Source organism: Sebastes fasciatus, chromosome 6 (genome assembly GCF_043250625.1).
Source record: "Sebastes fasciatus isolate fSebFas1 chromosome 6, fSebFas1.pri, whole genome shotgun sequence".
Taxonomy (NCBI): Eukaryota; Metazoa; Chordata; class Actinopteri; order Perciformes; family Sebastidae; genus Sebastes; species Sebastes fasciatus.
In genome coordinates this window covers 17870724-17898289 of record NC_133800.1, presented here as the reverse complement: position 1 = coordinate 17898289, position 27566 = coordinate 17870724, and the positions used below count along the sequence as shown (strand labels likewise).

Here is a 27566-nt window from a genome sequence, read left to right as displayed (position 1 = left end):
ATATAGGTCTGAATTTTTAAACCTATTATTAGTCACAGATAGATATCAAGGAATCTCAACAAAATGTTTTCCCTTCTTACAGGCTCCAATTCGCAAATGTACTTTGCGATAGGTTTAGGTTGTGCTATGTTGTCTCTTGGCTCCTCACCATTACTGCAGCCGTTATCTGTATGGAAACCTCTTCATTTGCTCTTTAATATTTTCAGGCAGATGATCATATGTCAGTATTTTATAAGATGTTAATAAAGACATTTTGAATGAGTTTATTACACTGGTGGTCTATTTAAGAATGCAAACACATTGCATATAGGTCAAGATGCAATGGGGCTCATCAACCCAGAGGCAAACTCTGTTGTAGCATTTCTCTTAGCATCATCAAGAGATGCACCCTGGTGAGGGATTGACCTTCATCTGTGTGACCATTAAAGAGGATTTTTTTTCCCCCCATTCCTGACCTCTGAAACAGTCAATATGTGTAAACAATGAAAACTCAACAGTTCTTATCCCTCCCACACCTAGTAACTCAACCAGATGGCTTGTGGGTACTTTACAGTTTAAATGCCACATTTGTGCAGCATTTTTATAACATTTATTTCAGGATTACTATTTTTTTTTTGGAAAGAATTGTTTTTGGACTTCGTCAATAACCTTTATAATGACTGGTAAAACTGCTTTACATATTATTTCAGGGCCTTCTGGCAGTAGAATACATTTTGTATGAGCTGAATGAACTACCGCCATCACATCACATCACAGTAATGATATGTAACTTTATACCTAAATCAGTCGTTCACAAACTAATTTTGTTGCATTAAATAACTGTGGTGCAAACGTTTTGTTGAAATATATAATATATATATATTATATATAATATATAAATATATAATATATATATAATATATATTATATATAATATATATGTATATAATACATATATATATTATACATAATATTTTATATATATATTATATATAATATATATTATAATAATCTCGTTATTTATTTGCGCATTTTATTAATATGATTATTTTCTGAAAGCTTTACATGCATATCGTTTTCGATGCTGCAGCTACTCTGCAAAGCATCCCACACTGCTCAACCTAAAACGTCATCACGTCCCTACGTGCCCTACTCAAGTTGAGATGTTGCCTTTATGTACTCCTCGGATTCACGAACTTCAATCTACTCTTAGCAGTATTTCGCAAACTTCTGCAGCTTAATTGTGGCTTACTTTCCATTTAGACTGTAATGATACGGTACTAAACGGATTACGAACTGCGAAAAAAATGGTGAAGGCTGGTGAAAATGTAAAAAAAAAAAAACGGTCCCACTAAGACATTGCTCGAGTGGAGTCTCTGGAAATTCCCATTTTTCATGAAGCCAACGCTATTATTTTGCTTATGTGGTCCTGCTGGCCAAAACGATGAAGAAAACATGGTGATGTTGTGAGTTTGGAGACGATGCTATAACCTTTCTGAAGACAGTGCGATTGGACAAACCCATTTGTCCCACTAATTCTCGGCCTCATGTCTGTTGCATTTGAACGATGCACGCCCTGTTGGTACTTTATGATGAGAAGAGAGAATAATTGGAGCACAGCTGACAGGCGCATCGACCACAGGACCTGGTAAACACACGGTCGCATGTTATGTGTCAGAGTCGAGTCGTGCATGATCGCAAAGCTTAATGGTTGCTGGAGGAATAGGAAGTCGGGACATCCGAGTGTAAAGCAGGTTGGGCCAGAGATGGGAAATGACATCGCACTGCTCCAAATCCATCCGCCTGAGCGCAGGAGGAGGATAGCAGCCCTGCAGGCAAAACATCCTCAGAGAGTAAACAGTGTTTGGTAAACGCAGCAACACTGTTTCAATAGGCTGCAACACAGTTTCAATAGGCTGCATCCGACTCTCAAACAGTAGTGCCAACATAGGTTGCAGTGTTGTTATTTTTGCTCCATCACTTTGCAGACATGTCCTTCACCATGGAGGATAATCTGGAGTCTGGGTGGGTGGCCGTGCGCCCCAGTGCGTTTGAGGAGAAGGAAAAGCATAAATTTGTTTTTATCGTCGCCTGGAATGAAGTGGAGGGTAAATTTGCCATAACGTGTCACGACAGGACGGTGCAGAGGAGAAGCTTTGGTAGGGACTCGCTGATGGAGATGGAGGCGACTGGCCTGGATGCTGGGGACAAAACAAAATGGCTCGAAAGTCCCGTCAGAGATAAGGAGTCTAAGAAGAGCCCCAGCAGAGGAGCCAGTGTGGTTAAAGGCTGCAGCTCAAAGACAAAACCAAGTCCTGTTAAAATGCAAACTGTGATGAAATCTGCAGCATCTCCTGTTAGTCCTGAAGCTGAGGTGCTGAGATCACTCAAAGAGGACCAGCTGTCTCCATCACTGGACAGCTTGGACCTGGAGGAGCTGGACAGTCTGAGCAGGGAGGACTGCAGCTGGGCCGGACTCTTCTCCTTCCAGGACCTCCGATCAGTCCACCAGCTGCTGTGCTCCGTGAACTCGGACCTGGAGCCCTGTCTCCCGGTGTTCCCGGAGGAACCGGCCGGGATGTGGACGGTGCTGTTCGGCCCGGCTGAAGTACCGGAGACCGAGATGGACGAGCTCTGCTACAGTTTACAGATGTACCTGGGCCACGCGCTCGATACGTGCGGCTGGAAGATCCTCTCGCAAGTTCTGTTCACGGAAAACGACGACCCGGATGAGTACTATGAGAGCCTGAGCGAGCTGAGGCAGTCCGGGTACGAGGAGACGCTCAACCGTGCAATAAAACATCTGCAAGAGGTGAGATGAGTTTAGTTTTCTGTGCATAGTATTTCTCTGCAACTCACAATCACACAGTTGCACATCTGGACAACTGTCTTTCTGCTCTGCTGACCAGACCAACTGGACTGCTTGAGTCTGTATCAAAATGGTAATGAGGAAGTGTGATGCTCTTGCCATTTATGGGAAGATTATGGGATTTCCCATACTGGAAAATTAGTGCATGGGGCCAACATGGAAACTGTAGACAAACCCACTTACAACCCATATTTCAGCCCATGTAGTTCCCATGTAGTTCCCACATAGAACTTAAAACTGGGACCAATATGGGTCTTGGGTATGTTGCCCAGTTGGGGCCCATATAACACCCATTGTAATCCTGCATGGAATCCATGTGGGCAATTGACATTGGGCCATTATGGAACCCGCGGACAATCCCATATATTGCCCATTTTTCAGCCCATTTACTACCCACACGGGCCCCACATACAAATGTTGGCTGGGTATTTACTACACTGCATCCAACTGCGTACAAAACAATGCTGTATAAAGAAAAGGCTATGAGTTTCTACCAATAAACTATGGGTATAAACTATGATACTATGTCACTATGATCTTCATAGTCAACACAGACACAAAAAGAAGTAGAGGATTCATCTTAGACTAAAATGGTAAGTACTTCTCCACTGATTGCAGATGTGTGGACCATCCAGTAGATACACATAATCAATTTTAAAAAATGAGTGGCTGTGCAGTCAGGAAACTGCATGGAGGTTTCAGTGGACTTTAACCTCTTTCTATTGATATATGTGAGCCATCTAAGGTAGGCTCAGCAAGTGGACTTTTATGAGGTAAACCCAACAATAAAAGATAACTTGCATTCAAGGTTAGCTTTCAGACCAATTAAGGCCTGTGAGGGAAAAAAAGAGGTCATCAGAAGTTACAGTACGAAACGAGGCATACCACAATGTAACCTCCATAAGCAAAGGGGAGACAAAAATATATAGTCCTGTCCTTAAACAATTGCAGACTGATGAGACAGCGGAGAGGGTATTATTAGTGTATTATTCTTTTATTCCTATGAAAGAGAGAATACAGTGGAAAGAGCAATCGAGCTGGTGAGCTAGGAGGAGGAATACTTTGTAAAATTAGGTTGCAACTGTACGCAAGTCCTCTGTGGAATATTATACTCTCAGCATGGCTGCTGTCTGCTGCTTACACAGCTGAGAGAGTCAGCATGCACACACACTTCTTTTCTTTTAGAATGAACCTGTTGATGTAATGAGCAAAGTCATCTTCTGTGACAGCACTGCTGCTCACAGGTTGCTACCTAACCCTGTGTCATTCACTGTGTGGGAGACGGTCCCAGGTGATTCCAGAGAAAAGCTCTGGGAAACCGCTGTGTGCTGCTCTTAAACGGAGGTGGGGCGGTTCACCAGACATGCATTTTCCAAACTAACCAGTAAGTCTTCATCTTTGATGTCTTTTTTCTTGTAAAAGGAAAAAATACTTTTGGAAAACACTTCTGATAAAGCATAAATCTCAGCTTTTCTAGGGAACTATCCTGGACTGTCTCCTACATAGTAGATGAGACGATCCCAAACGGGGCGAGTTGCTACCAAGACTTTGCCTACTGTTAGTTGCAGTGTCATTATTTAGAGTATCATCATTGTTAGTGGGTCTTTCTTGGTTATTTATATATAAAGACTCAAGTTACACTATATTTAAATGTTTAATGATATCGAGTCACTTACTGTAATATCAGATGCTATATATCAGATTTCTTTCTCTGTCTCTTTTGTTCTTGTACTGTTAATGTGAGAACACGTAGCAGAAAATGCAGGGATATTTATGGACAAATCTTTGTATCAGGAAATAATTGTAATTTTTGACGATGTGTATATAACATAATCAAACACTAGCATCACTATTTAAAGGATCTTTGATTTGACACAGTGGAGACATAATCCAGACACACTCCAGACCTGCTCCTCTTACACATCAGCAGCAGCTAGTTATTGATTAACTGCTCTTAATATAAACAAGCATTATATTGATACTCACTGGCTCTCACATTGCCCTACTAATCAATGGGGTTAGATTAATGCAGCCTTGACTTATGGAGCCAGTGAGTGCAAGAAGTCCTCTGAGGAAACGGGTGAGAAGAGCATTAATGGAAGAGTTGGCCATTAGGGGTACATCGACTTTGAGTATATATTTTATTTATCACAATTATTTAGTAAGAAAAACATTACACTATTTTAAGAATACACTGATCGTGACTCAGCAAGGACACAGTATTATACATTTTATATGTGCTTGTATTTACTGTCTTTGCAAAAGTAAGAAAGCGGCAAGAGAATACATCCATGTATACTGATGTTTGTATGACTTTCTGGCCAAGGCGTGTCCTTTCTGCTCTGCTTTTGCCAGAGAAATGAGGCTGTGAGCAGCATAGACATATCACCCACGTCATTCCACCCAGTCAGTCCCACACCCACTCCCTCACAGTTGAGAAACACACACACACTCAAAATAAAAAAGAGAGAAAAACAGACACAAAGCTTTGCCTTACTGCCCTTCATAAGCAAACTACATCAAACAGCTAAGCCATCAGTTTCACAGAATGTGCAGGAACCAGCCCAAACCATTTTGTTCTGACTGTTTCAATAAATGCCCATCACTGTATGGGATTTCCAGTTTGATTGAAGGTGTATTCACCCTGAAGATGAAGGAAGAGCTACTTATCTTATTCAGTTGCTCTTCATCATGGCAAATGCTCTGTACAGTAATTCATTCAAACAGTCACAGTTTGTTGTGTCGTAGGATCTTATACACACACACACACACACACACACACACAGACACACTCACACAGACACACTCACACTGGCCTATTGATCCTCCCACTCCATTTGAGGGCTGAGTTACTAATGGCTATTTCGGTGCTTGCTGGTAGCCTGCAGGATTGTTCAGTCTAGCAAAAATGTGTGTGTATTGATCTTATTCCCAGCAGCAGAAAGGACTGCTCGCTCAGCCATGGTCTGAGCACTGAGACCGCACTCATATAGACTCCTATTATTTACAGTTACACAAAGTATCCTCTTAGTCTCAGTGAGGTGCAAGTGTCTGTTCACTGCTGACTGACACTAAAATATGTATTTAACTATGGTCTTCTGGCCTTTGTATATGTGTGATGGGTTAACTGATTTTCTGACACTTTAATTATCACACTGTTATACAAACAATTGTAAACACACATTACATCTACTGTACATTACAACCATTTATAGTATATTTGCCCTCTGCTCAATATGCACTTTTTTTCTGATTTGTGCATAAGAGACACTTGAATATATATATATATATATATATATATATATATATATATATATATATATATATTTTCACTCAAGGTGCTTCCAACTGTCTTAATGTTTTTTGTTTGGACCTCTTTGGAAGCCCTCTTCCCCACTACATTCAATATGGATAACAATGGATGCCTTATTAACAAGGCCTTACGTATATTATAAAAGGGGCTATAAATATTTATCTGTTCTGATATTCTGAAAGTTGTTTGTATGTTGACAATGACAAAATTAACTTCCTGTGTGTGCATATGATGCAGCTGCTGGAGAAGCACAAGACCATGGACAGTATGGTGGAGCTGTTGGAGGTTTACAAGGAGGAAGATGAGGCCTATGGAGGACTGCTGGAGGCCTCCACACAGCTGTACCAGTACCTGCTGCAGCCCTTCAGAGACATGAGGGAACTGGCAATGCTACGCAGACAGCAGATCAAGGTAACAATTTGCACCAGTAAAAGTTTACAGTTTAAGTGTAAATACATGTGTGCACATTAAGAGGCAGCTCCACAGAAGATGGCGAGGCGTCTTTCATATTTTTGGGTGGATTTGTCTCATATTTACAATTAGGTCCTTACAGAGTTTGAGCTTGAATCCGTTGACCAAATCCTCTTTGGCGTTCTACCAAGCCTCCTCAACTTTCTCCACTGACAAGTACACCGTATATATTCACATACAAATAGATGGCCAGCTGATTTCAGTAGGGAAAACAAAATTGTGTATACTTTTGGTAACTTCCAACCAGAAGAAAATAACAAATTTCATCAGATGCTATTGTGATTTTCTCTATCTTGTTCTGCCTGTTATCCCAAACACTTCACAGGAGCCGGGATGGATTGAGCAGTCAGAGTAGTTTATTCTGTAACAATGGGACACTCGTACAACCACAGTTGCTCAGCATGAATGCAAAGTTGGTCAGATGTTTGCTCCTGCTTGAACCACAGCATAGGATTCCCTTCCTACTGTGTTTTACTCTTATATTGTTGGAAAAAAAGACGTAATAATCTACACCTAAATTAGATTATTGTTGCCTTGTTTGAGAGTATTAATACTGGACCATTGAACTTCTAGCTGGGATGCACATTAAACACCAGGATCCAAGAGCCAGTTAACCATTTATTCAGGGAGGATAATGGGTGGAGGTTGAAGGATGGATAATGGATGACGATATGGATGTTGAATATGAATGAACAAATGAAAATATATTGCCATGCTTATCACGATTAAAATAAGAGGTACGTAGCCATCTTACATTATTAATGCATCAGCTTCTTAAGGGTGAAATAACATTCTCCATCCGGAACCTAATTATAACAAACATAAGTTAATACCATTTGACAAAATACACAATCACTTTCTTCTCAAAATTAACAGATTACCGTACTTACTCGGTCTGACTTTAGCTCACAGGTCAGTGGCCTATATTACACTGCTCCAGAACAATACCAGGATCTATTAAGAGGTGGATACACACATTAAATTAAGAAAGAGAATATGTTGAAATAACTCAAAGAACATAAACCATATGTTGTCTAAAACAAATTATCAAAATCATTGTGGAACAACTTACTAGGTTGGCAGCATGGGCTCAAACGAAGGGATTTGTACAAACAATTTTCTGGTGTGGCAGCATGGTCTCAGACTTTATCTAGCCTCCCCTTCTCTAAACTCCTCCCCTTGATGACTAAGGTGAATCTGCTCCCACTACCTGTCTCACAGGATTGACTGCAGGTTTTAGATTTTGAACAACTGTATTGTGATCATATAGTGGTACACTGTTAATATCAAAAGGGTTACAATAATATAAATAAGAAATAAAAACATTTTAATCTAGGCTATGGAAAAGTGAGTTACCGTCAACAGCAATTATTCATAATGACAAAAGTCAATAACTCCTATTGCCTTACCATAGTCTTCTTACAGTACATTATAAGAAACTTTCCTCATTCAAAAGAAAAAACATGGTTGGTAGTTTAACAGGAATTTAACCACACACATAAGTTATTTATTTACACTGTTACACTATGCTTAACTAGCATATGTGGGAAGCTAGCTACAATGCAAATGGGCCTAGATTCAGTGATGTATTTCTGTATTTCCCTACAGGCACTGACACGTATAACGGTCATAAAACACAATGGATGGTCAGAGGAAATTCTCATGTCTCTTGAAATAGAGTCTGCTCTTTGTGTGCATCAGTGTGTATGTGCATGTTTGACTGGGATGCATTATGAAAAATAAATTCTCATATATTTTCTGATAATATGCCTTAGGGTTAGTAAAGCAATGGGGTGGTGGTGAGATGTATCTTATAGCAAAGAGAAGGTGGAGGCTGATGAATGGATAAATGATGGAAAGGTGGAAATAATTATTGCAGTGCTGATGGCACATTTATATTTAGCTCGCTGACTCCCATCAGTAATAAAAAGACTTCAGTATCACATTACTACATAACATCCATCAATAAAGAAGCAAGCAGACACATATACAGTATATTTAGTACAAGCACAAAGCTTTTCCCAACCTTTGGTGGGAATGCCTTCCTGTCAGATTTTCCTTTTCCACAGTATCTGAAACGGTTGTGGGATGTGTCAGTTGGGAGTTGAGTCACATACTGTGAGCTGGAATGGAGCCTCATGGATCTCCAATTTCCTGCAGAGACATGAATAAGTCATGTTGTGTGTGGTCCTATAGGTGCAGGTACAGGATGATGCTGATACGGTGCTGACACTGGGATCTTTTTTTTTTTTTCAAATTGACTTGACTTGATCATCAGGCATGCAGCAGAAATGGAAAGATGGAGGGCAGAGTTAGATAACGTTTCCGTTAAGGTGTGGCTGAATAATTGTTCTTAATTCCAGTTTTACTTGGGAGGTGAGACACCTTAGGTGTCTGCTAAAAACAAGAACGTAAGCAGGGTGTTATGTCCTTCGTTAAGATGGCGGAATTATTATAACAGCAAAGGGAAATAATTCAATTTAAGTGTGAAGTAATAAAGATTATCTATACGACATTCTGAACATTAATATAGCAGCAAACAACTACTTAAAATCTGATTCCTACATGATAAACTCCTTTGTATTTGGTTTGCATAATTGAACAATATATTATTTTGCTGAGTTAACTATGTATGACATGATGAGATATGATATAGTGCTACTGATTGTTACTGCCTATTTATTAGCTCATTTACTGAGTGGATGTTCTAGTACGTCCTTTATTTCCCACCTTGCATACTGAACATGCAACTCTCACTTTCATCTTGGAAATTTATGACCAACTTTGACCCACTATATTGGTAACAGGTCAAAGTTGACAGTCAACTCAGATCATTTGTTCACTGCACAGTTCTTTTTGCCACCGCCTGCTCTTTCCCTTTCTGCTGTCACACTGTTTGGTTTTTACTGCAGTCTCTTTAAAACATCAGCTCAGTGGATCCTAGAGAGGCTTAGCCAGATAAGAGGACAAAGTACATGAAAAACTTGCAGGTCCCACCGAGATTTGAACTCGGATCGCTGGATTCAGAGTCCAGAGTGCTAACCATTACACCATGGCACCTCCTGTGAGCAAATACAGAAGTAGGGGGGATAGAAAGTTGAACTTGTTCTTCCGGGTCTATTTATAGCTTGTAGTTTCTGCAGCTGAGGCACAGCAAGGCCTTCTGTTGCTCTTCTTCATCTGAATTGCCTTAGTCAAATTGCCTTTTCAAATAAATCTACAAATCTAATAGTGAAAAAGTATTATGTGATATAAGGAGAGAGGGAAGACTCTATATAATACATAATAATCTATATAAAGCTGTATTGTGTCAGCTGAAAAACAGTCACTGTATATAAAAATGAATGATGTTCAATTGACAAATTACAAAGATGGTCATTGAATACAAAGAAAGGAGAAAGGGGATTCTGCTCTTTCAGACAATAAGATGAAATGTTGATGACAAACTTTAAGATTAACAAAGAAAATATGATAAGTATTGATATTGACAACCTGCCTCTATGTGTCAGACCTGTGATAGTCTGGGTCAGGGTGTACCCCGCCTGCACCCAATGTCTGCTGGGATGGGCTCCAGCCTCCCCGCAGTCCTGAGTAAGATAAGCGGTTACAGATAATTGATGGATGGATGGATGATATTGACAACAATCATGAATCCCACGCTTATAAATGAGGTAGCATATTGATGGAGAGTAGCATCAGCCTTGCCAGTTTTTGAATCTTGTGCATTCACAAGGGCAAAACAAGGCCAAACAGTATATCTTAATAGCTGATAGATGTTTTTTAAAGTTCATTTTTAGATGGTAGGTTTTAATGGAAAAGGTTGCTCACTAACATATACAGTACCACAAATCATCAGATGTAAAGCCAACAGGTCTAAAATTACACTATGTGTAGCAAGGCAGAAAAAAATCAAATCCAAGGAATGAGCACCGGCAACAGGACAGCAGGAAGTTGCAGTGGTAAATGATACTGGTGCACTGCTGAGTAGTGCAGTGTGAGCTGAGGTGCAGCGAGGTTACTTGGGGTCAGACATGGATGCAGCTCTGTAACCTTTGCTGCTTACTTTCCTCCTTTGTGCTGCACAGGCGCCTTTTGTTTTCCTCTGTGACATACTTTTTCAGATTTTTGCTCCGTGTTGATCAGTGAGGAATTTTGTCCGCGTAAATATTACAGGTTTTAATTGGTTGTTTATGTGTTTATAAATGGTGAAATTATTATTATATCAAATGGTAAAAATACTGCATAATGTCAGTGCTTCCATGTGTGGGAGTGTGGCTCCCTCTCCAGGCCTGTTTTCTCCGGTGAAACCATTGAGATAGAACGCATATTTCTAGTTTATCCTGTTCCTCATAGCATGCAGCCAGTTAAGTCAGACAACATTTCTAGTCAACATGTGTAGGGGAGATGAACTGTACTGTCATGTAAACCACCACCTAATGACTCCTATGTATTATTAGGAAAAACATTTCTATCACTGTTTTTTTTTCTCTTTTTTTCCTCATCAAGCCCATTTACTCTTGCCACTTTGTGGCAGTAATGTGTGACATTTTGGGTTCAAACCACCTGTGAATCTCAAATGAAGCAGTATACAGCATCTTCTGGGTATGGACTTTTATGAATGTGCCTCTAACTGCCCGGTATTAGTGAGACTGCATCGGCTCTATTGTGCCACCTCAGATGAAACCATTTGTATACCATGATCTCCATATAATATATACTGTATGACAGGGTGTACATATATTTTTAGTTTTTTAGAATTTATTTTTATTTTTTCACAGGATAAATCATTTTCATACTCCCTCACCGAGCCCGGTCGTTGTAACAAATATGTCTTCATCCTCTCATAACAGATTTCCATGGAGAATGACTACTTGGGTCCAAGGCGGATTGAAGCTCTAAAAAAGGAGGACTTTGATTGGCAGAAGAAAGCTAAGGAGGCGGTCCTCAACATCCAGGAGTTTACTATCAAATACTTTGAGATCACTGCCAGAGCTCAGAAAGGTACAGTATGCCATCACTGTCACTGCCAATGTCAAGTCAATAAAGCAGCAGAGGAATGACTTTGAATAATCACACATACACACACACACACACACACACACACACACACACACACACACACACACACACACACACACACACACACACACACACACACACACACACAGCAGTGGCATTGACCTGCTATTGACCTGTGTGTGGTTGTGAACGCCAGGGCTAATGTGATTTGGTATTAATGAGGCAGTGCAGACAGCCATGGTTTGACAGGGACAGGAGGAAACAAGGACAACCTATTGATCAAACCGCTCTGCCAGCAGATTGTCTCTGTGCAGGGTTACTCCACAACGTGATCCTGCTTATCCCAGTTTTTCTCCGCTACTGACTGGTCCATTTATGATCCGACACTTATTAGATCAAAAATCAGATAAGTGAGTGGCTTCAAGTGAAAGAAGCTGTAATGTACAAATGTGGCCAATAGATGTCTCCCTCTACATTACTGTAATAAAGCTTTACTCCTGTGAGACATTAGTCATCATATTAAGAAAAGAAAGTGTGGGTGAAATGCCCACTCACGTTGTCTGAGGAGAACTTGATCGTGTTGGTGACTCACTTTCACGTGAGAACACGTCACCATTAACTGTGTGGAGGTGTCACTCAGCCGCCTGTGCGTTGCTCTTTGTTTGTCTGTGTAGGGGTGTATGAGCGTATGAAGGTGGACCAGCGTAAGTTTGGTAAATCTTCATGGACGGCAGCAGTGGAGCGCATGGAGACACTCCGCTACTCTGTCGCCAAGGAAACTCTGCAGCTCCAGAGAGCCAGGGAGATCTGTCTGGAGCAGAGGAAACACACACTTCGAGAAGAGGTGTGGTAATAACACTCAGCACCATAAAAAAAAACACATATGCACAGACATAAACAAACAACCACAGTTTTGTTGTGTGAATTTCGTCTTGTCCCCTCAGATGCAGAGTCTGTGTAGCACTGAGGACGCCATGGCCCTCTTAGACCACATGGAGACACAGTACTATGAGCGCCAGCTCCAACTGTACGACATCCAGGCTGACATACTACAGTGTGAGGAGCTGCTCCTCACCGCTCAACTAGACAGCATTCGCAGACAGATTTCAGGTATTTGGGCTGAATTTACTGGCTACTTTTGGATACATTTGGCTTACAGGATAAGCCCAATGAGATGCATTATCTCATTTTTAAAGACAAGACACAAACTGTTCTGGACTGTTAGCTGTGATTGAACCTGCTACAAGTACATTACTGGTGTGTAGTGTCTGTCATACACATGAAAGACCTGTACCTGTGTCCACACAAGTCTATATATTTATGTACATGTTTTTCAGAGCTTCAGGATGAGGTGGTATACTATGACACCTTTGAAAGTGCAGATGATATAAAAGAGAATGATACTGCAGACCGGGAAGAGCTGCGCAGACTTCAGGTCAGCGCTCGACAGCTGGAGGCAAGAAGGGGGCGCATTACTGCCAAGCGCTCCTATCTGAGGAACAAAAAGGTGTGTACACCTTACTCACATTCACACTTACTTTCATTCCTGAAGTGTATCTTGGATTCTACATACTGTTAGTGCATACTATTCAATATACAGAACGGAGTGTGTTTAGCATTTTGTTTGATTGGGCTTCATATCCGAGCGGAAATGACCCTGTTTTGCTCTTCTGCTTATACCAGAAACAGCTAGAAATATGCACTGGAATTGGAATTGGCACGTATGTATGAGGCTGTTTGGATCAGTGTGTTGATGTTTGTTTTCCTCCCGCCTTTCTGCAGGAGATCTGTGTAACCAACCACACTCAGAAACAGCAAAAACGTCAAACCATCCACAAGGACTCTATATCCCACCAGGTCTTACAGGTAGATGCTTTTTATATAATGAAGTAACTTTGTACCTGCAAAGCATCGTCAGTAACTCTCTCCTCCATTAAATCTCCATATTTTTCAGCTGAACAATGAAGAAGAGGAAGACGAGGAGAAGAAGAACAGCAGAGTTAGTCAGGAGAGGCAGAGAACTCTGGACAGACTACGCACTTTCAAGCAAGTATGTGCCCTCCTATTAATATATATATCTCAACTTTTTTCATTTTTTTCTTACTGATTGACACCATCTATGTTTTTCTGTAGCGGTACCCAGGTCAGGTGATTCTGAAGTCCATTCGACTGCGCGTGGCCCACACCAGGAGAAGAGAGCGTGGAAGGAGTGAGAGGGATGAGCGTGTGGACTGTGTCCAGGTGCAGGGCCACCCGCTGTGTCTCAGTACCAGTGTGCAGACGGACCCCAGCTCCACGCTCACCACTCAGCCCGTCACGGTGCTCACAGCATCCCTTCCTCCTCTGCCTGTGCCCAGTCCCGCAGATTCCTCCTGCTCTCCCTGCTCCCTGTCCTCACTACTGGCATCTCCCATGTCCCCTCCTCCTCCACCTCCCCCTCCACCTCCCCTGCCAATAAAAGAGGAGCTGTCGCCTTCTGAGAGCCCAGGTCGACACAGGCAGGAGGTTGTGGGGAAGAATGCAGCAGCAGAGCTCTCCCTCTCCCCGCTCGGTCCATTTGTCCCTCGCTTCTTTGACAGCAGCCAACTGTTGAGCGCCCGCAAAAAGCTGAGGAAGACTCCCGAGTTTGACTCCCACAGCACAAGAGGTACTGGAACCATTTAGTACCATAGTAGGCTCTATTAGATTAGCAAGTCGCAGTAGCCAATCACAGTTTGTCTGCCTCTTCTCTTCCTGTATGCAGTGAGCTCGCCCATGGATGAGGTGCTGGCCTCCCTGAAGAGAGGCACCTTCCACCTGAGGAAGGTCGACAAGCGGTCCCTGCCTACTTCCACGGATGATGAAGACCCCAACAACATCCTGTGTCAGATTCGCAAGGGGGTCAAACTGAGGCGCGTTCCCAGGAAAGAGAGAAAGGACCAGGGAGAGCTCCCGGCCTCCACCGACCCCCTGACCAGGAGCATCCATGAGGCGCTGCGCCGCATAAAGGAGGCCTCACCAGACTCTGACTCGGATGACGACGGGCTGAGCAGCCATGATTGGGAAAGCTAGGGTTTGACGCTCAGACACAAAGAATAACACGCACACAGATGCCTGCACCCTCTGGCACTGCACGCACTGTACTGTACTGCACTTTTAAGTGCTGCGTTGTACTGTACACACACACGCACAAATACATACACACAGTTACTCATTCACTCACATTCAAGCACACAGCCCAGTCACACATGTACCTAGTGACTATACCAAGGCCTGAGTCTTACTGAATATCACCCAACTCACCAAACGCTCCAAAGGTCTATGGTCAACCTGTTCATTTGTTTTTCACATTACATTCACCATCATGAAGGACATCATTTGTGTTTTTATTTCTGCTGTATTCCTGTAATCAGATTGTAATGTTGAAATGCTCTGCACTGGCCTCTTGTGGCTACATTAACATTCAGAAACAGCACATTTTACACCAACACACTGCACTGACAGTTATTTGTGAAACTAAAAACCTCATAAGGAAAGCTATTAGTGCTGTGAGGTAAGTGATTTTATCCACTAACCCCAAAGCATTAGAAATGAGAGACTGTACCTGTAACCCAGATAGGTAATGTGTACGGTCGATGATTTGGGGTCATGTGGGAGATTGAAAAACAAAAAGAAGTTCCCACTGAGATTTGAACTGGATTTACTGTCCAGATTGTAAACCTTGACACCAACTCTTCTGCTGATGCTCTCTTCTATTTTTACTCAACCAGTGTACTATGACTGAACCACACTACTGTATGCTGCATAGCTGGTTTTGTCCTGTCACATGTGGGTGTGTTAGTGTCCAACAGGACCACTGCTTGTCTAGTCGGACACTGCAGAAAGACTGTAAATCCGTTAGTCTGTCGCACCAGATTCGCGCCCCTCCCCCACTCTCGTCCTCTTCCGACCTTCACCACCCCCCAACTCTCACCATCTCTCTGGGTGAGGGAATATGTATCGACCCATCTGTTCGACCGCAGCATATGGCCAGCCTGGTGGGAGATATGGAGAGTCACAGTAGGTTTATCATTTGGTGCCGAAACAACATCTCTGAGCAGAAGCCTGCCAACTAGAGTGGGAGAGGATTAGATGAAGGGTCACCTGCAGAGCGACAGAGTTTCTTTAGCGGGGTGGAGGTCATGGTTAGTGTCAGTCATCTTATGTAAAGCGTGGGCATATGTGGTTGGTGATTCCCGATCTTCATACGTGGGATAGTCGCAGAGCTGTGAAACCGGTCGTGCTCGTTTTAATGATGGATGGTTAGTGGGAGGCTGGATTCTCTCAGCGCTGTAGGGAGTGAGGGAGTCGTGATGGATGTGGTTTCTCCTGCTATCTTATTCACGTTCTCTCCTTCCCTCTATTGCATCTTTTCTAATTTCTTTCGCTGCACTCAGTGGGCAGAAGCACACAGTAGGAGGCCTGTTACTCACAGTGCTGGAAGTGAAAACATGCTCATGGACTCACACACTAAACTCACAGCCAACATGTGCAGAAACATTTTAGTGGCAAAGTGAGTCCACAGCCTCTACTCATAATTCTTTTTTTATGGTTTCAGCACTTTCATGATACATAGTACAAACTCTGAATCACTTTATCTGTACAGTAAAAACTTTTTTTGAATCAGTGGTGAAACATTATATCTGTAGTAAGTTTAAAAGCACTGAACATGTGGAACTGGACCCACAGAGGTGTGATGGAAGGACGGACCAGTGGGACGCTTAGCAGCAGAGGAATTCACGCTAACATACATGTTAACATGAAGCAAAGAGATAAGCTCTGAGACTGAAACAGCCTCAGCGTGCACCGTCTGAAACATTTGTGCTTTTTCTCTTGTTCTTGTTTTGAGAGCCATTCACGGATTTATCACGGAGCAGGCACTGATGTAGATTGAACAGGCATGGATGTATTATGTAACATTATACAGCATGAAAATAACTCAGTGCTAAAGAGAGTTCATTATTTACCTGAGGCACTTTTACATGTCTTCTGTCACTGTCAGCACAATGTCCGTCCATGGTACCCTCATCATGTAACATGAGACAGATATCTAACCCTGACCTGACTCTTAACTTCAACTTAATCCAGACCTTACCTGACTTGATGTCACTGAAACTGATCAGGGCTTCCCAAACATGTTAATGCTAAGGTTTACGTTGCTCCACTAAACAATGACCAGCAATGTGCTCAAAACTTTTGGGAAACTGGGCTTAGAATGTGACACCTTTGCCATGAATCGACTATCTATCACCTGACCGACCTTACAAACACACGCTTATGTGTTTTACACTGATCTTTATCTATAAATAACCTTAACACAGCTTGTTTGTCAGCTAATTGTCATTTTACATTTCATTCCACTGCTTCGTTTGTATCCTGTTTTTTTTCTCCAAAGCATTTCCAGCCAAACCTTGTTGCGATGTGTTTGCTTCTGAACATTTCCTATGTAGACCTGTAATTCACACAGGCTAATTAAGCCAGTCAGACACATGAGAAGTGCAATATCAATATAGAGAAATACAAGAAAAGGGATGAAACAAGTTCAGATTGATTGCCTAAAACAATGAACTTATTAAATGTTGCAGTTGTTTTTACACAGTAGTGTATAAACACACTGTTCCAAGAATACCTTTTTGCCTTTAGTCCTGTCGTTTTCATTTATTCAAACCTTTTCCTTTATATACAACCTTGCCCCTGCATTTGAATAAAACCTTGTGAAGCAAATTCTGAGATTGTCTGTTTCACTGTTGAATAATTTTGTTAATAATGTGTTTTCTTAAGAACAGAACAAAAGCCATTTGCACACACTGAATTCTGTCGTCACTGTATTTGAATATAAAACATAGCATTTTTCTCAGTTCACAGAGGTGTGTTCTCAGCCTGGTGGGGCCGTCTTTGTTTGAATTCAACAAAGGATTTAGTTTGGCTGAAGCACCAACAGGTGTGTCTCCTGATCGTTTTTCACCAGCATTTGTATATCCTTTCACCTGTAAACACACACAAGTCTCACCAATCTACGAACATCATTAGCCTGAGGTACCTCTTTAATATCATGAGTTCAAAATTATTTTAAATAGTCAAAAATATTGCCAGTCTTCTCATACCTCTAAATACAATAATAATACCTACATTTAAATACCATAAGTTACAAAACAGGAGAATGAAAAGCTTCTTATCCACTACTGTACAAAGGCATTCATTAACAATAGCATTAATATCAAGGTATTCCATCTCTGTCATTCGACTGTCAAAGTTAAACCAGAAAGAAATAAAATTGGGTAACTTCCTTTACATGGGTCTTATTCCAGTGTATTAACCTGTGTGACTAACTACAATATTTTAAGTACAGAATTATGCTGTGCTATTTAATGCAAATCTCTTGATATATAATGTAGTTACAACAGTGTAATAACATAGTGCAAACAGGGTGCTCAATCGAAAGGTAACACAAGCAGCATTTCATGTGAGAATATAGCTTTTTAGAAATGTTATGATTTTAAAGAAAGAGATTTTTGGGATTTTACCGGTACAGGAGCTGCTTCAGAAGTGTATGTTTTGGTACAGGACGTTTAACACTATGTGTTTACATTGTGTTGTTACGCATTTTTAATATATATTGAAGAGGTTTTCATTGTTTACCTACAGACTAGATGCTCTATAGTAACTATGCGATACTATTCCGTGGGTTAATACACAACAATAAGCCACTGCAGGGCGTTACTGCATTTGAGCTATCCATCCATTCATTTACAATGCCATGAGTAGAAAGTTGTCTTATACAGTTCTATAATTATATCATCAGTGTTATATCCTGTGTAAAAAAGAATAGAAACTGAGTACAGTTCTGTATTCACCCGTGAGGAGTGAAAATCTGTGGCCAGCTTCACTGAGGGTGGAGATTTACGAACACGTAGATGACACTCTGTAAGCCCTTCGCGATGCACTACTTCGACCAGACAGGGCTGCCACACAGGTTCGCGGTCAACAGTAGTTCACTTTCTGTCGGACAGGGGGGGGATCAGCTGAGTTGCATTTGACCTATCTGCATGAGTCCACTGAGTAGAGTACCTGATAGAGTTGGATAGAGGTGTCGTATAGAGCCTGTCTGGTATTGCTCAGTGTGTGTGTGTGTGTATGTGTGTGTGTGTGTGTGTGTGTGGGCCTTGATGTCCAAAAACAGGGTCTTTCTCTCACAGCACAAATCACACATACACACACACACACACACACATATTATATACAAACATGTGTCCACGCATATGTGCTTTGAAGGCACACGTTATATGTCGAAGGTCAGGCCTTGTTCGGGAACACACACCACACTGAGTTTGGCAGGAAGACAGGTCAGGTGTCTGTGGCGGTGGAAGCAGTCTGGATACACAGATTCTCATGTCGAATCTAACACGGGCACACGCCCTCTAAAATTTCTGTGTGGCAAGAACAATGCCTCTGGAAGATTCGATACTCATCTATCATGTGGGGTTTCAAATAGGGTGTGGATATATAGCAGTCACTCTGGGTAAGTAAACCGAACTTCATTTCCCAGCAGCCCTGTGTGTCCTGGCCAATAGGTAAGACTGACTGGATTTGTTGAGAGCCGTCCTTTAATTCTCTGTTTCCAGTGACACTCCGCTGGCAGCCCGAACTCAAACATGGGACTCTGTTTCTCTGTACAGTAAGTCACTTTGGATCAAAGCATCTGCTAGTTAGAGGACAATATTTTGGGGGGATTTGGCAGCTTTGGCGCAGTTCTCTGAGTCTTAACAGCAATTATTTCCACATGACTTTCAACATTCCCCTTCGGGGGGCAGTTTAGAGAGGAAGAAAAGGGGTGTGTGTGTGTGTGATGCTGCAAGCTGTGGTGCAGCTCTCCCGGTCAAACAGCAGATGGCACTGAGGCACAGATCTTAAGTTAACTCTTTGAGAGTGTGTGGGTGGGTTGGTGGGTTTTGGGGGGGCAGTTGCAGTGTGCCACAACAGGCATCTCTACGTCTGGAGAGATCAATCCAACCGAGGTTACGCCTACACCAGCCGATCAGAAGGCAAGATGAGGTAGTCCCTGCGTTGTCTTGAACTACAGGAGTGCCTGCGGTTGGTTGGATCTTGATGCCTGCAGGGTAAATGTGGGGTGTTAGCTGCCCTTTTTGAGCAAAATCAGAATTGGGGCAGTGTAGTGTCTCAGTTTTAATGTGTGGGTGGAGTAGGAGGAAGGTAGGGCATGTTGGGTAGAATCGGTGTGGCTGTCAGGGTGTAAATTATCATATGGCTCTGTCTGTGAAGATTAGGCAGCTCCGTCTCTAGCTGGCCTCCTCTATGAGCCGAGCCAAGGTGTCTCTGAGCTCCGTCAGCTCAAAGATCTTGCCGTCCAGCAGCTCCAGCAGCGTCCGCAGGCTTTTCCTGAAATTCTCCTGCTCCTCCTGGTTCTCCTCCAGCCGCTGCTCGGCCCCTTGCAGCTGCTCCTCCAGCACCCGACCGCGCAGCTCCGTCTCCTTGAAAAGGAGACACGGCGTTGTTGGCAGGTTTGTGTCATTAGGAGGTAAATAATGACAGAGGACATGCTGATACTTTGGGGAGCAGCTATATATGTAATGCCTCTTTGTATCACTCACCTCGAGTTTCTGGGTAAGGGTGTCTTTCTGCTCCATCAGGTCATTCATGTTTTCCAATTCCTCTTTCAACTTTTCCATTTCCTGGAGGTCATAAAAACAGATTAAAAGGCTGTGTAGCATGAATGTAGGGTGTTGTTGCATGGGCCTTTCACACACACATGCACACCCACCTCTTCTTTATCCCTTAGTGTGTTCTCCAGTTCCTCTATGGTTTGGTTGAGTTCAGTCTTCTGGGATTTGATCACTGGGGTTTGGTTGCTCTGGCACTCAAGCTCCGTCACCTAAAAGGACCAGATGGAGATCACAATTTAGATTCACGGAGAGAGATGGACACAACAGAATCATGACCTATCTTTTATTTCCAGACTACCTCTTCTTTACTCTCCCTCACGCCAACAATCATCTCCCCTCTCTGTTTTTTCTCCCATCCTCTCATCTCGACTTCACACCATTCCTTCCGAATGATCCCCCCTATTTGATTTGATTCAATTAATCACACATGAAAACAAGCAAGCATTTCTGTGCCCCATCCCTCACCCGTTTGTGTAGTCTCTCGGCCTCCTCCTGGTAGGCAGCCAGTTGCTGTTTCCACTGTTTGACGTTGGCTGTGGACTCCAGCAGAGCTGCCGTTAGCTTGGCATTGTTCCCCTTTAGTGCCTCCAGCTCAGCCTCCCAGTGTTTTGTCATGGCGGGGCTGCAGAAAATAGGGATGTTCATACTGTCAGTTTACCAAAACAGCAGTGACATAAAATGATACCTGCTCATGTTTTCATGCTATGGATATAAGATGAGTATATCTGAAAATGCATGATGTCTGGTTCTGGAAAATCAAGTTGTGAATGTTATTTTTTTTCACATCATAACAGAACCGTTATTGTTTGTAAGCATCCATCCATCCATCCATCCATGATTATGAGACAACGGGCCCCACCCCTCCGTCATAGGATCAAGACATCCAGTCTGAAAGAGTCTCTTCCTAGTGGTTTTACGTCTCTTTGTCAGCATTTTAAGTCTCTTAATGGATGTTTTCAGTCTCTTTGTGGTCATTTTGCATTTATTTGTAGTCATTTTGCATCTATTTGTGGTTGTTTTGAGTCTCTTAGTGGATCTTTTGAGTTACTTAGTGGTCATTTTGTGTCTCTTAGTGGATGTTTTCAGTCTCTTTGTGGTCATTTTGTGTCTCTTAGTGGATGTTTTCAGTCTCGGTGGTCCTTTGAGTTTCTTTGTAGTCATTTTGAGTTTCTTAGTGGTCATTTTGAGTCAGGTGAGGCCCAGGGCTTCACAACCCCTTGGGCCCCTGGGTTTGTGCTTGTGAAGTCCATTCAAAAATTCATGCTTGCTTCCATCCAGCCATCCAGCCAGCCAGCCATCCATCCATCCATCCATCCATCCATCCATCCATCCATCCATCCATCCATCCATCTTTGCTTTGCACCAGCGCAGAAAGCTGACAAAGGCTGCAGTGGGCACTCAAGTTGGAGGTCGGCATTTCCTGACCTGTAGCTGTGAAAGCAGCTGTCTGCCACATGAGTTGTAATCTGAGATTATATCCTCAGACTGGCTGGAGCCTAATCTGGTCCAGCTACTCACAGATGAGAAGATGAAATGAGAGATAAGGGGAAAAGTGATTGAATGTGATTGAACTGCATGATGGAGAGGCATAGCTGGTGGGGAAAATACTTGCATATGGTCTGGGTACTCGATAGTTGAGAGTTGAAGTGTAATATTAGATACATGTATAAACTCAACTTTCTGGAGGGAAAATGCTTCCGCTGTGCATCATCCCCCCTGTTAGATGTGAGCACTGCAGGCATTCATTTAAGCTTTACATAATGCTCACTCCCTGTCTCTCACACTGAGTTGGGCGGGAGAATGTGTGAGACATAAACGTTGTCGAGTACCAACATCGAGTCAGGTACCTTTGAAAAGGAGCTCCTACTCCCACGTACTTCACAGTGATTCCTCACAGCGGTGGAAACAGATAGAAAGACACAAAAGGAAGCTTAGCTTGCTCAAGGAGTGATAAGGGTCTGTGTATGACCCATAACAACGTTGTTTCCTGTATTGTTCCACCCCCTCACTGACACACACACACAGATAAATGCTCACACTGCAGCAGTACTCCACTATGCCATAACACCCACTCGGTAAAGTGTAAAAGAGAGAAAACCCAGATCTAATTCACGCAGGACTCCCACGGCGCCTTCTCTTCTTACACAACAGCCACCCCCTCTGTGAGTGCAAGTGTGTCTGCGTGTGTGACGCATAGGAGGGAGACGACATTTCAACCTACACATACACATATTAACTGACACACAACCACTCACACACACATGGAGCGATGCTGTCACCAAGGCACACACAGCCCTGCCAATGTATAAACCCCACACACCAGCTCGCAGAGCAGGAGAGCAGGCGAGACGTCAAGATGTGAAGATGGAGACAGACGGAGAGAGCAAGGGAGAGCGATGGAGGGAGAATTAGAGGAGAGAAAAGAGTGCAAGATGTTTTGACACTGGTGTTCGTCTTCATTAAACGAGTCTGGCTGAAAGGTCTCGGGGGGGCACCTGAGCACAATTCTGGCTGAGGACAGCAGAGCAGAGCTGAAGGTGTGCGAAACACACGGACGGTAAGTTAGCTGTTGTATCAATGAACTGCTGATTGTAAAGATGTTGTGATTATTTATACAATGTGAATGCCTTATCATGAGGATTTTATTAGCTAATTATATTTTCCAGTTGCAGATCATTATGTAATTTTGTTAGAATTGCACTTATAGTCACGCAAGAACTAATTGTGATGTTAAACTGAAGAGGCAATTATTTCTTGTTTGTATCAGTTTGAAAATTTTGCACTGTTTTTTAATACATTTAATTAAAAAAAAATTAAAGATCACATACTCTAAACTTCTGGATCTGGTAGAGAAGATTGCATCAATGTTACTGTTTTTTTTTTATCTGTTTTTATCTGTTTCATGTGAACAATATTTTGCCAATTACAACAGATTGTGGGATGTGAGGTTATTTATTTATTTATTTTTTTAATTGGTTTTAAATATAGTTTTTGTTTTTTTAAATTGAATTCTGAATGTTTTCTGAGGTTTGAACATGACCTGTACACACTGCCAAAACACCATGACTCTTGAATAAAACATCAACCCTCTGTTTTGTGTTTTACTACTTCACATTGTTAAGTATAATTCTCCTCCCAGGCTCAATAAAGCTATCAAACACAAAACATAAACTTGAAGGTGTCTCTACAGCCCTCTGGTGTCCTGACCGCTGTGCGTTGTCAGGTAGGTTCTTCCTCCTCACAGAGCACTTCAAGAAGCAGGGAGCCAGAGCGGTTGCCATGGCAGCACTAAAGGAACGGAGGCGCTCGTGGCACCCTGACGTATGCCATCGGCACCGTTCACACAAGCCTACCACAAACCCACCGACAGACGCCTACATCCTCCGACACCAGAAGACCATTCACATACAGCCAAGGCATGTCCAACTAAAGGTCTTCCAATATTCAGAAAACCATTCAAAACCCTCCACTGCAGACCTGCCAAACACGCCTACATCCTGCGATATAAAAAACCCTTTCACAGCCCTGCATACAGCTGTATCTCATCCTCCTCCCTCTTCCTCTGCCCTATGCACCCACACAAACCTGCCTACACAGCCCCGCTAAGCAACAGCGTGGGGCATATGTTATGGAGATAAGTCATCATCTCATTCCAGACACATGGCAGAGAGACAAATCAAGATCATCATAGCGGTCCGGTGCAAAAAGACAGCAAACACCTGTGTGTTTCTATACGTGGGTCTGAACCCTCATGAAGTAATACAAACATAAACACTACAAAAATGTTTATTCTTTTCTTTTGGCTATTAAATCAACTATAAGCTTATACACCGTTACACAGATTAACAGAAAATAAATTTTAACTGCAGCTTGAGGCACATGAGAGGCTGATGGAGCTACTGTAAACGATGATAGACATGTGAGATGATGCACATGTACGGAAGATATTAAATTGAAGGACTATGAATCATAGAGAGAACAGAAATAGAGAGGGTTACGTGGTAAAATATTTGGACGGTCTTAGCGTCAACCCTCTCTGCATATGCCTCTGCGAAAATGTGAGACTGAGGTTTGCTTGTTACGTCCACGCTTGCCATCGTGAATGCCGAGAGTCGACCCGGTCTCCCACGCATGCAGCATTAATAGACACATCAGCAGCAAGGCTGCAGCAGGCAGTGGGTGTCCTCTCTACATTCTGCTCTCACTGCACACTCAGATCTGTGTAGCCTCACAGAGTTGATGATGTAGCGGTAGGGATTTCTAAGCATTTGCACTTGAGCTTGTCACAGCTTTACAGAGTTTAACACGCTAATTAAAATCTCTAAAGATCTCTACAATGATATTTTAATATTTTTAAATGTTTTACGCCTCCTCTCAGAAACCCACATTTAAGCAAAAAAGAATGATAATACATTAAGCGATTGATTGATATCTTTAATTAATAAGAAACGCAGCCAGAGAAATATAATGAAATGAGTGGCACAAGATTACAGAGATTTTACAAATGAAAAGACCCGTGTGTACAGTTGACTACAGGTGACAGAAGTTAATAGGGACATTTCCTCTCCTGAGAAAAAACACACTTCACTCACTGAAAGGATTCATCGCCCATGCCCTCCTGTTCAGTTTATTTGTTGTAGTGAGTCTGTGTGTGTGTGTTTGCAGTTGGTGGATGTTTAGGTATCAGTGACTCATGCACAGACTTTATACAATACACCTCTCTCTCTTCCCAGATTCTGACACACACTCTCTGTATGTCTGTCTGTCTTGCTCTTTCTCTGCCTCCCACTACCCACATTATGTTATATAAGTCTTACATAAACGCTTCATCAACACCTTTTTGGTGAACCTCACAGCCACACCTCTTCAGAAAGCCATTATACAAATCAAAAACATTTACATGGAACTTTGACCTCTTTATCTTACACAATCTGCTGTATATGAACCAGTATTGACAATAACAAGGATCATGAATTATCCATTTCAATATTCAGTCTGCTGACAGGTCACAAAAACAGCAGGAATGTATACAGTGTAACAGTAGTGCTGCATGCATAGAAGTGACACCGTCACATACCCCGTAATGCACCAAACAACATAAAAAGTCAAAAGATTTTCATTAAAAAGATATTATTGCATTGCAGGGGGCAAACATATGACTATAAATATGGGTGAGTTTCTTCACCTAGCATGCTCAGATTGGACAAATAATAATTCCTCAATCCTGAGAAACACTTAAACATCTTTTGCTGGTCCATGTGAAGTGACAGCGTGCGAGTAAGAATGTCACTGATATGATTCATTGCACCAATATTCCTCCTGACTGGAGCGACAGCGTGCTGTTTTACCTTATTTATTAGCAGTTAGTAAACAGGCAGAGCACCATGGTTTTGTAAAGGAGACCCTCCCTGTTGCTGACCTGCAATCAGGCTCTTATTTTTGGGAAAGTTTGTGCCTGAAAATTTTTTTGCGTAGATGTCGCAGTAGTCAGGACTTGTAATGACATCCCTATCAGAAAGAGCAGACCCGACAAGTCTTAAACTGCTCCCTAGAGAGGAAAAACACGAGAGAGCAGCAGTGAATAGAGGGAGTTCACCACCATGCTGACATGCAACATATATTGGTGCACGCAGACGAAAAGAAAGACATAGAGGAAGAGAGTTGCATACGTCTGAGCCTCAGACAAACAAAAAACAGAGAAAAAAAATCATAATGATAAATCTATTTTAGTATTGTTTGTGTGTAATTTGTGTGCCTGTGCCAGTGAGTGTATATGGTCATACCGTTACATGTGTACTGTAGTAAACATGACAGCACGGGACAGTGAACACATCACGATGTGGACTGTACCTGTGTGCGAAGGCCAGTGCGTTCTGAGTTGGCTCTGGACGTGTGTCTGAGTTGGGAGTTGTGTCACAGATGTCATCTGTGCCGTTGATGTTTTCCATGGGTGGAGTCACAGGGGTCAAAGGTGACGAGAGCTCGCCTCCTGGAGACTCCTACATGTAAACAAAGTTGTTCAGCTGTTACTGCTAGTTAGACATCAAATAATCAATCAAACACTACTTAATTATATGAATAATTTCATTCTTCTTCACACTGTTAGTCATGATTAGATGAGGCACGAAAAAATTGTGAAATAATTTTAAAAGCTCAACAATTTGCTTGTCAAATTTAGACATTTGTGACATTTTCCTATAAATAAATATCTGTATGATACTCTCTAATGCCAATCATTTAAAAGTAATGATTAAACCTATAGTAAGGGCACAAAAGCTTTTACATCTGCTACATTTTTAGCTCTTAATGGTGTCTGGTTCCTTTTTCTGGAGACACAGCCTGAAGCGTACAGGAAATGGTGCGTTTAACATTACCGAAAACAGAAACAGTGATTTGTTTATATTAAATATAGAAGAACTGGGTAGTAGTTAGCATGAGTTAAGATAGAGCACCACTTTAGGGCTGCAACTAACATCTATTTTCATTAATAATCAACCTGTCAATTTGTTTTTACGATTAATCGTTGTTATCCTATTAATGAGCCCAAGGTCACGTCTTCAAATGTCTTGTTTTGTTTTTTGTTTGTGAGACCAACAATTCAAAACCAAAAGAGGATTAATTGACAATGATTAAGAAACAGAGAAAAGCAGCAAATCATCTTTGAGAAGCAGGAACCAGTGACAGTTTGGCGCTTTCTTCCTTGATAAATGACTTAACAATTATCAAAATTGTTTTCAATTCATTTTCTGTAAATTGACAAAATTGTTTAATCAACTAATCACTTCATACCATTCATAGAAAAGTACTTATAATGAATAACTACAGCATAATTACCTTATAAAATGTGTAATAATTATCTTGAGTGATCTTAACAACCTCTTATTACCGGAGATGGCAACAAGATAAAAAGGAGAATCTCATACATTCATTTGGATCATCCTCCTCCTATAAGGAGTTGACATGAGAAATGATAGAGGTGGGATTTTAAGGGTGGAGGTGACGGTGCTGCCTCTCATACTCATAAAGCTCTTGCTGTGGCGCTGAAAATTTGAGCATCTTAGTAAGCAGTTCCACATGCCAGTATAGCCCATTAAATAGCTTACTATAGCACTGGGAAATTGTAGAATTACAGATTAATGCTTATCTTTATATCCCATACAACCACAGAATTATACGAGAGACAAATCATTTAGCTGCTGCTCGTACATAAAACAAA

The 27566-nt window shown here is 42.0% G+C and overlaps 2 protein-coding genes and 1 non-coding gene across 9 annotated transcripts in view; 1 reads left to right on the top strand and 2 right to left on the bottom strand.

Annotated features, from left to right (window-relative positions):
* Window positions 1–1372: 1372 nt before the first annotated feature.
* On the top strand, window positions 1373–17393 carry LOC141769264 (junction-mediating and -regulatory protein-like). The gene is made up of 10 exons (XM_074638161.1): window positions 1373–2791; window positions 6399–6572; window positions 11483–11633; window positions 12326–12495; window positions 12596–12761; window positions 12989–13158; window positions 13434–13508; window positions 13606–13701; window positions 13785–14298; window positions 14395–17393. Exons 1-10 carry the CDS (start codon window positions 1970–1972, stop codon window positions 14700–14702), a joined length of 2646 nt encoding a protein of 881 aa, XP_074494262.1. The 5' UTR covers window positions 1373–1969; the 3' UTR covers window positions 14703–17393.
* Window positions 9621–9692, bottom strand: trnaq-cug (transfer RNA glutamine (anticodon CUG)). The gene has a single exon. It is a non-coding gene; the product is annotated as a tRNA-Gln (tRNA).
* homer1b (homer scaffold protein 1b) overlaps window positions 16495–27566 on the bottom strand; it is a 45958-nt gene continuing 34886 nt past the window's right edge. For 6 of the 7 annotated variants that reach the window (XM_074638167.1, XM_074638169.1, XM_074638168.1 and 3 more), the window contains 5 exons: window positions 26201–26349; window positions 20816–20972; window positions 20449–20559; window positions 20279–20359; window positions 16495–20158 (listed from right to left, as the gene is read on the bottom strand). In XM_074638167.1, the coding sequence (XP_074494268.1) occupies window positions 19967–20158; window positions 20279–20359; window positions 20449–20559; window positions 20816–20972; window positions 26201–26349 (690 nt within the window). In that variant the 3' untranslated portion in view covers window positions 16495–19966. Of the gene's footprint in view, window positions 20159–20278; window positions 20360–20448; window positions 20560–20815; window positions 20973–24172; window positions 25899–26200; window positions 26350–27566 lie in introns of those variants that run through there. The other variant, XM_074638170.1, reaches the window with a different exon arrangement.

Bases quoted from the DNA above. Each gene is read 5' to 3' on its own strand.
- LOC141769264 (XM_074638161.1), top strand. From the start codon at position 1,970: ATGTCCTTCACCATGGAGGATAATCTGGAGTCTGGGTGGGTGGCCGTG. The intron at 6,573-11,482 runs GTAACAATTTGC...CTCTCATAACAG, and splicing joins TACGCAGACAGCAGATCAAG to ATTTCCATGGAGAATGACTA. The intron at 11,634-12,325 runs GTACAGTATGCC...TTGTCTGTGTAG, and splicing joins CACTGCCAGAGCTCAGAAAG to GGGTGTATGAGCGTATGAAG.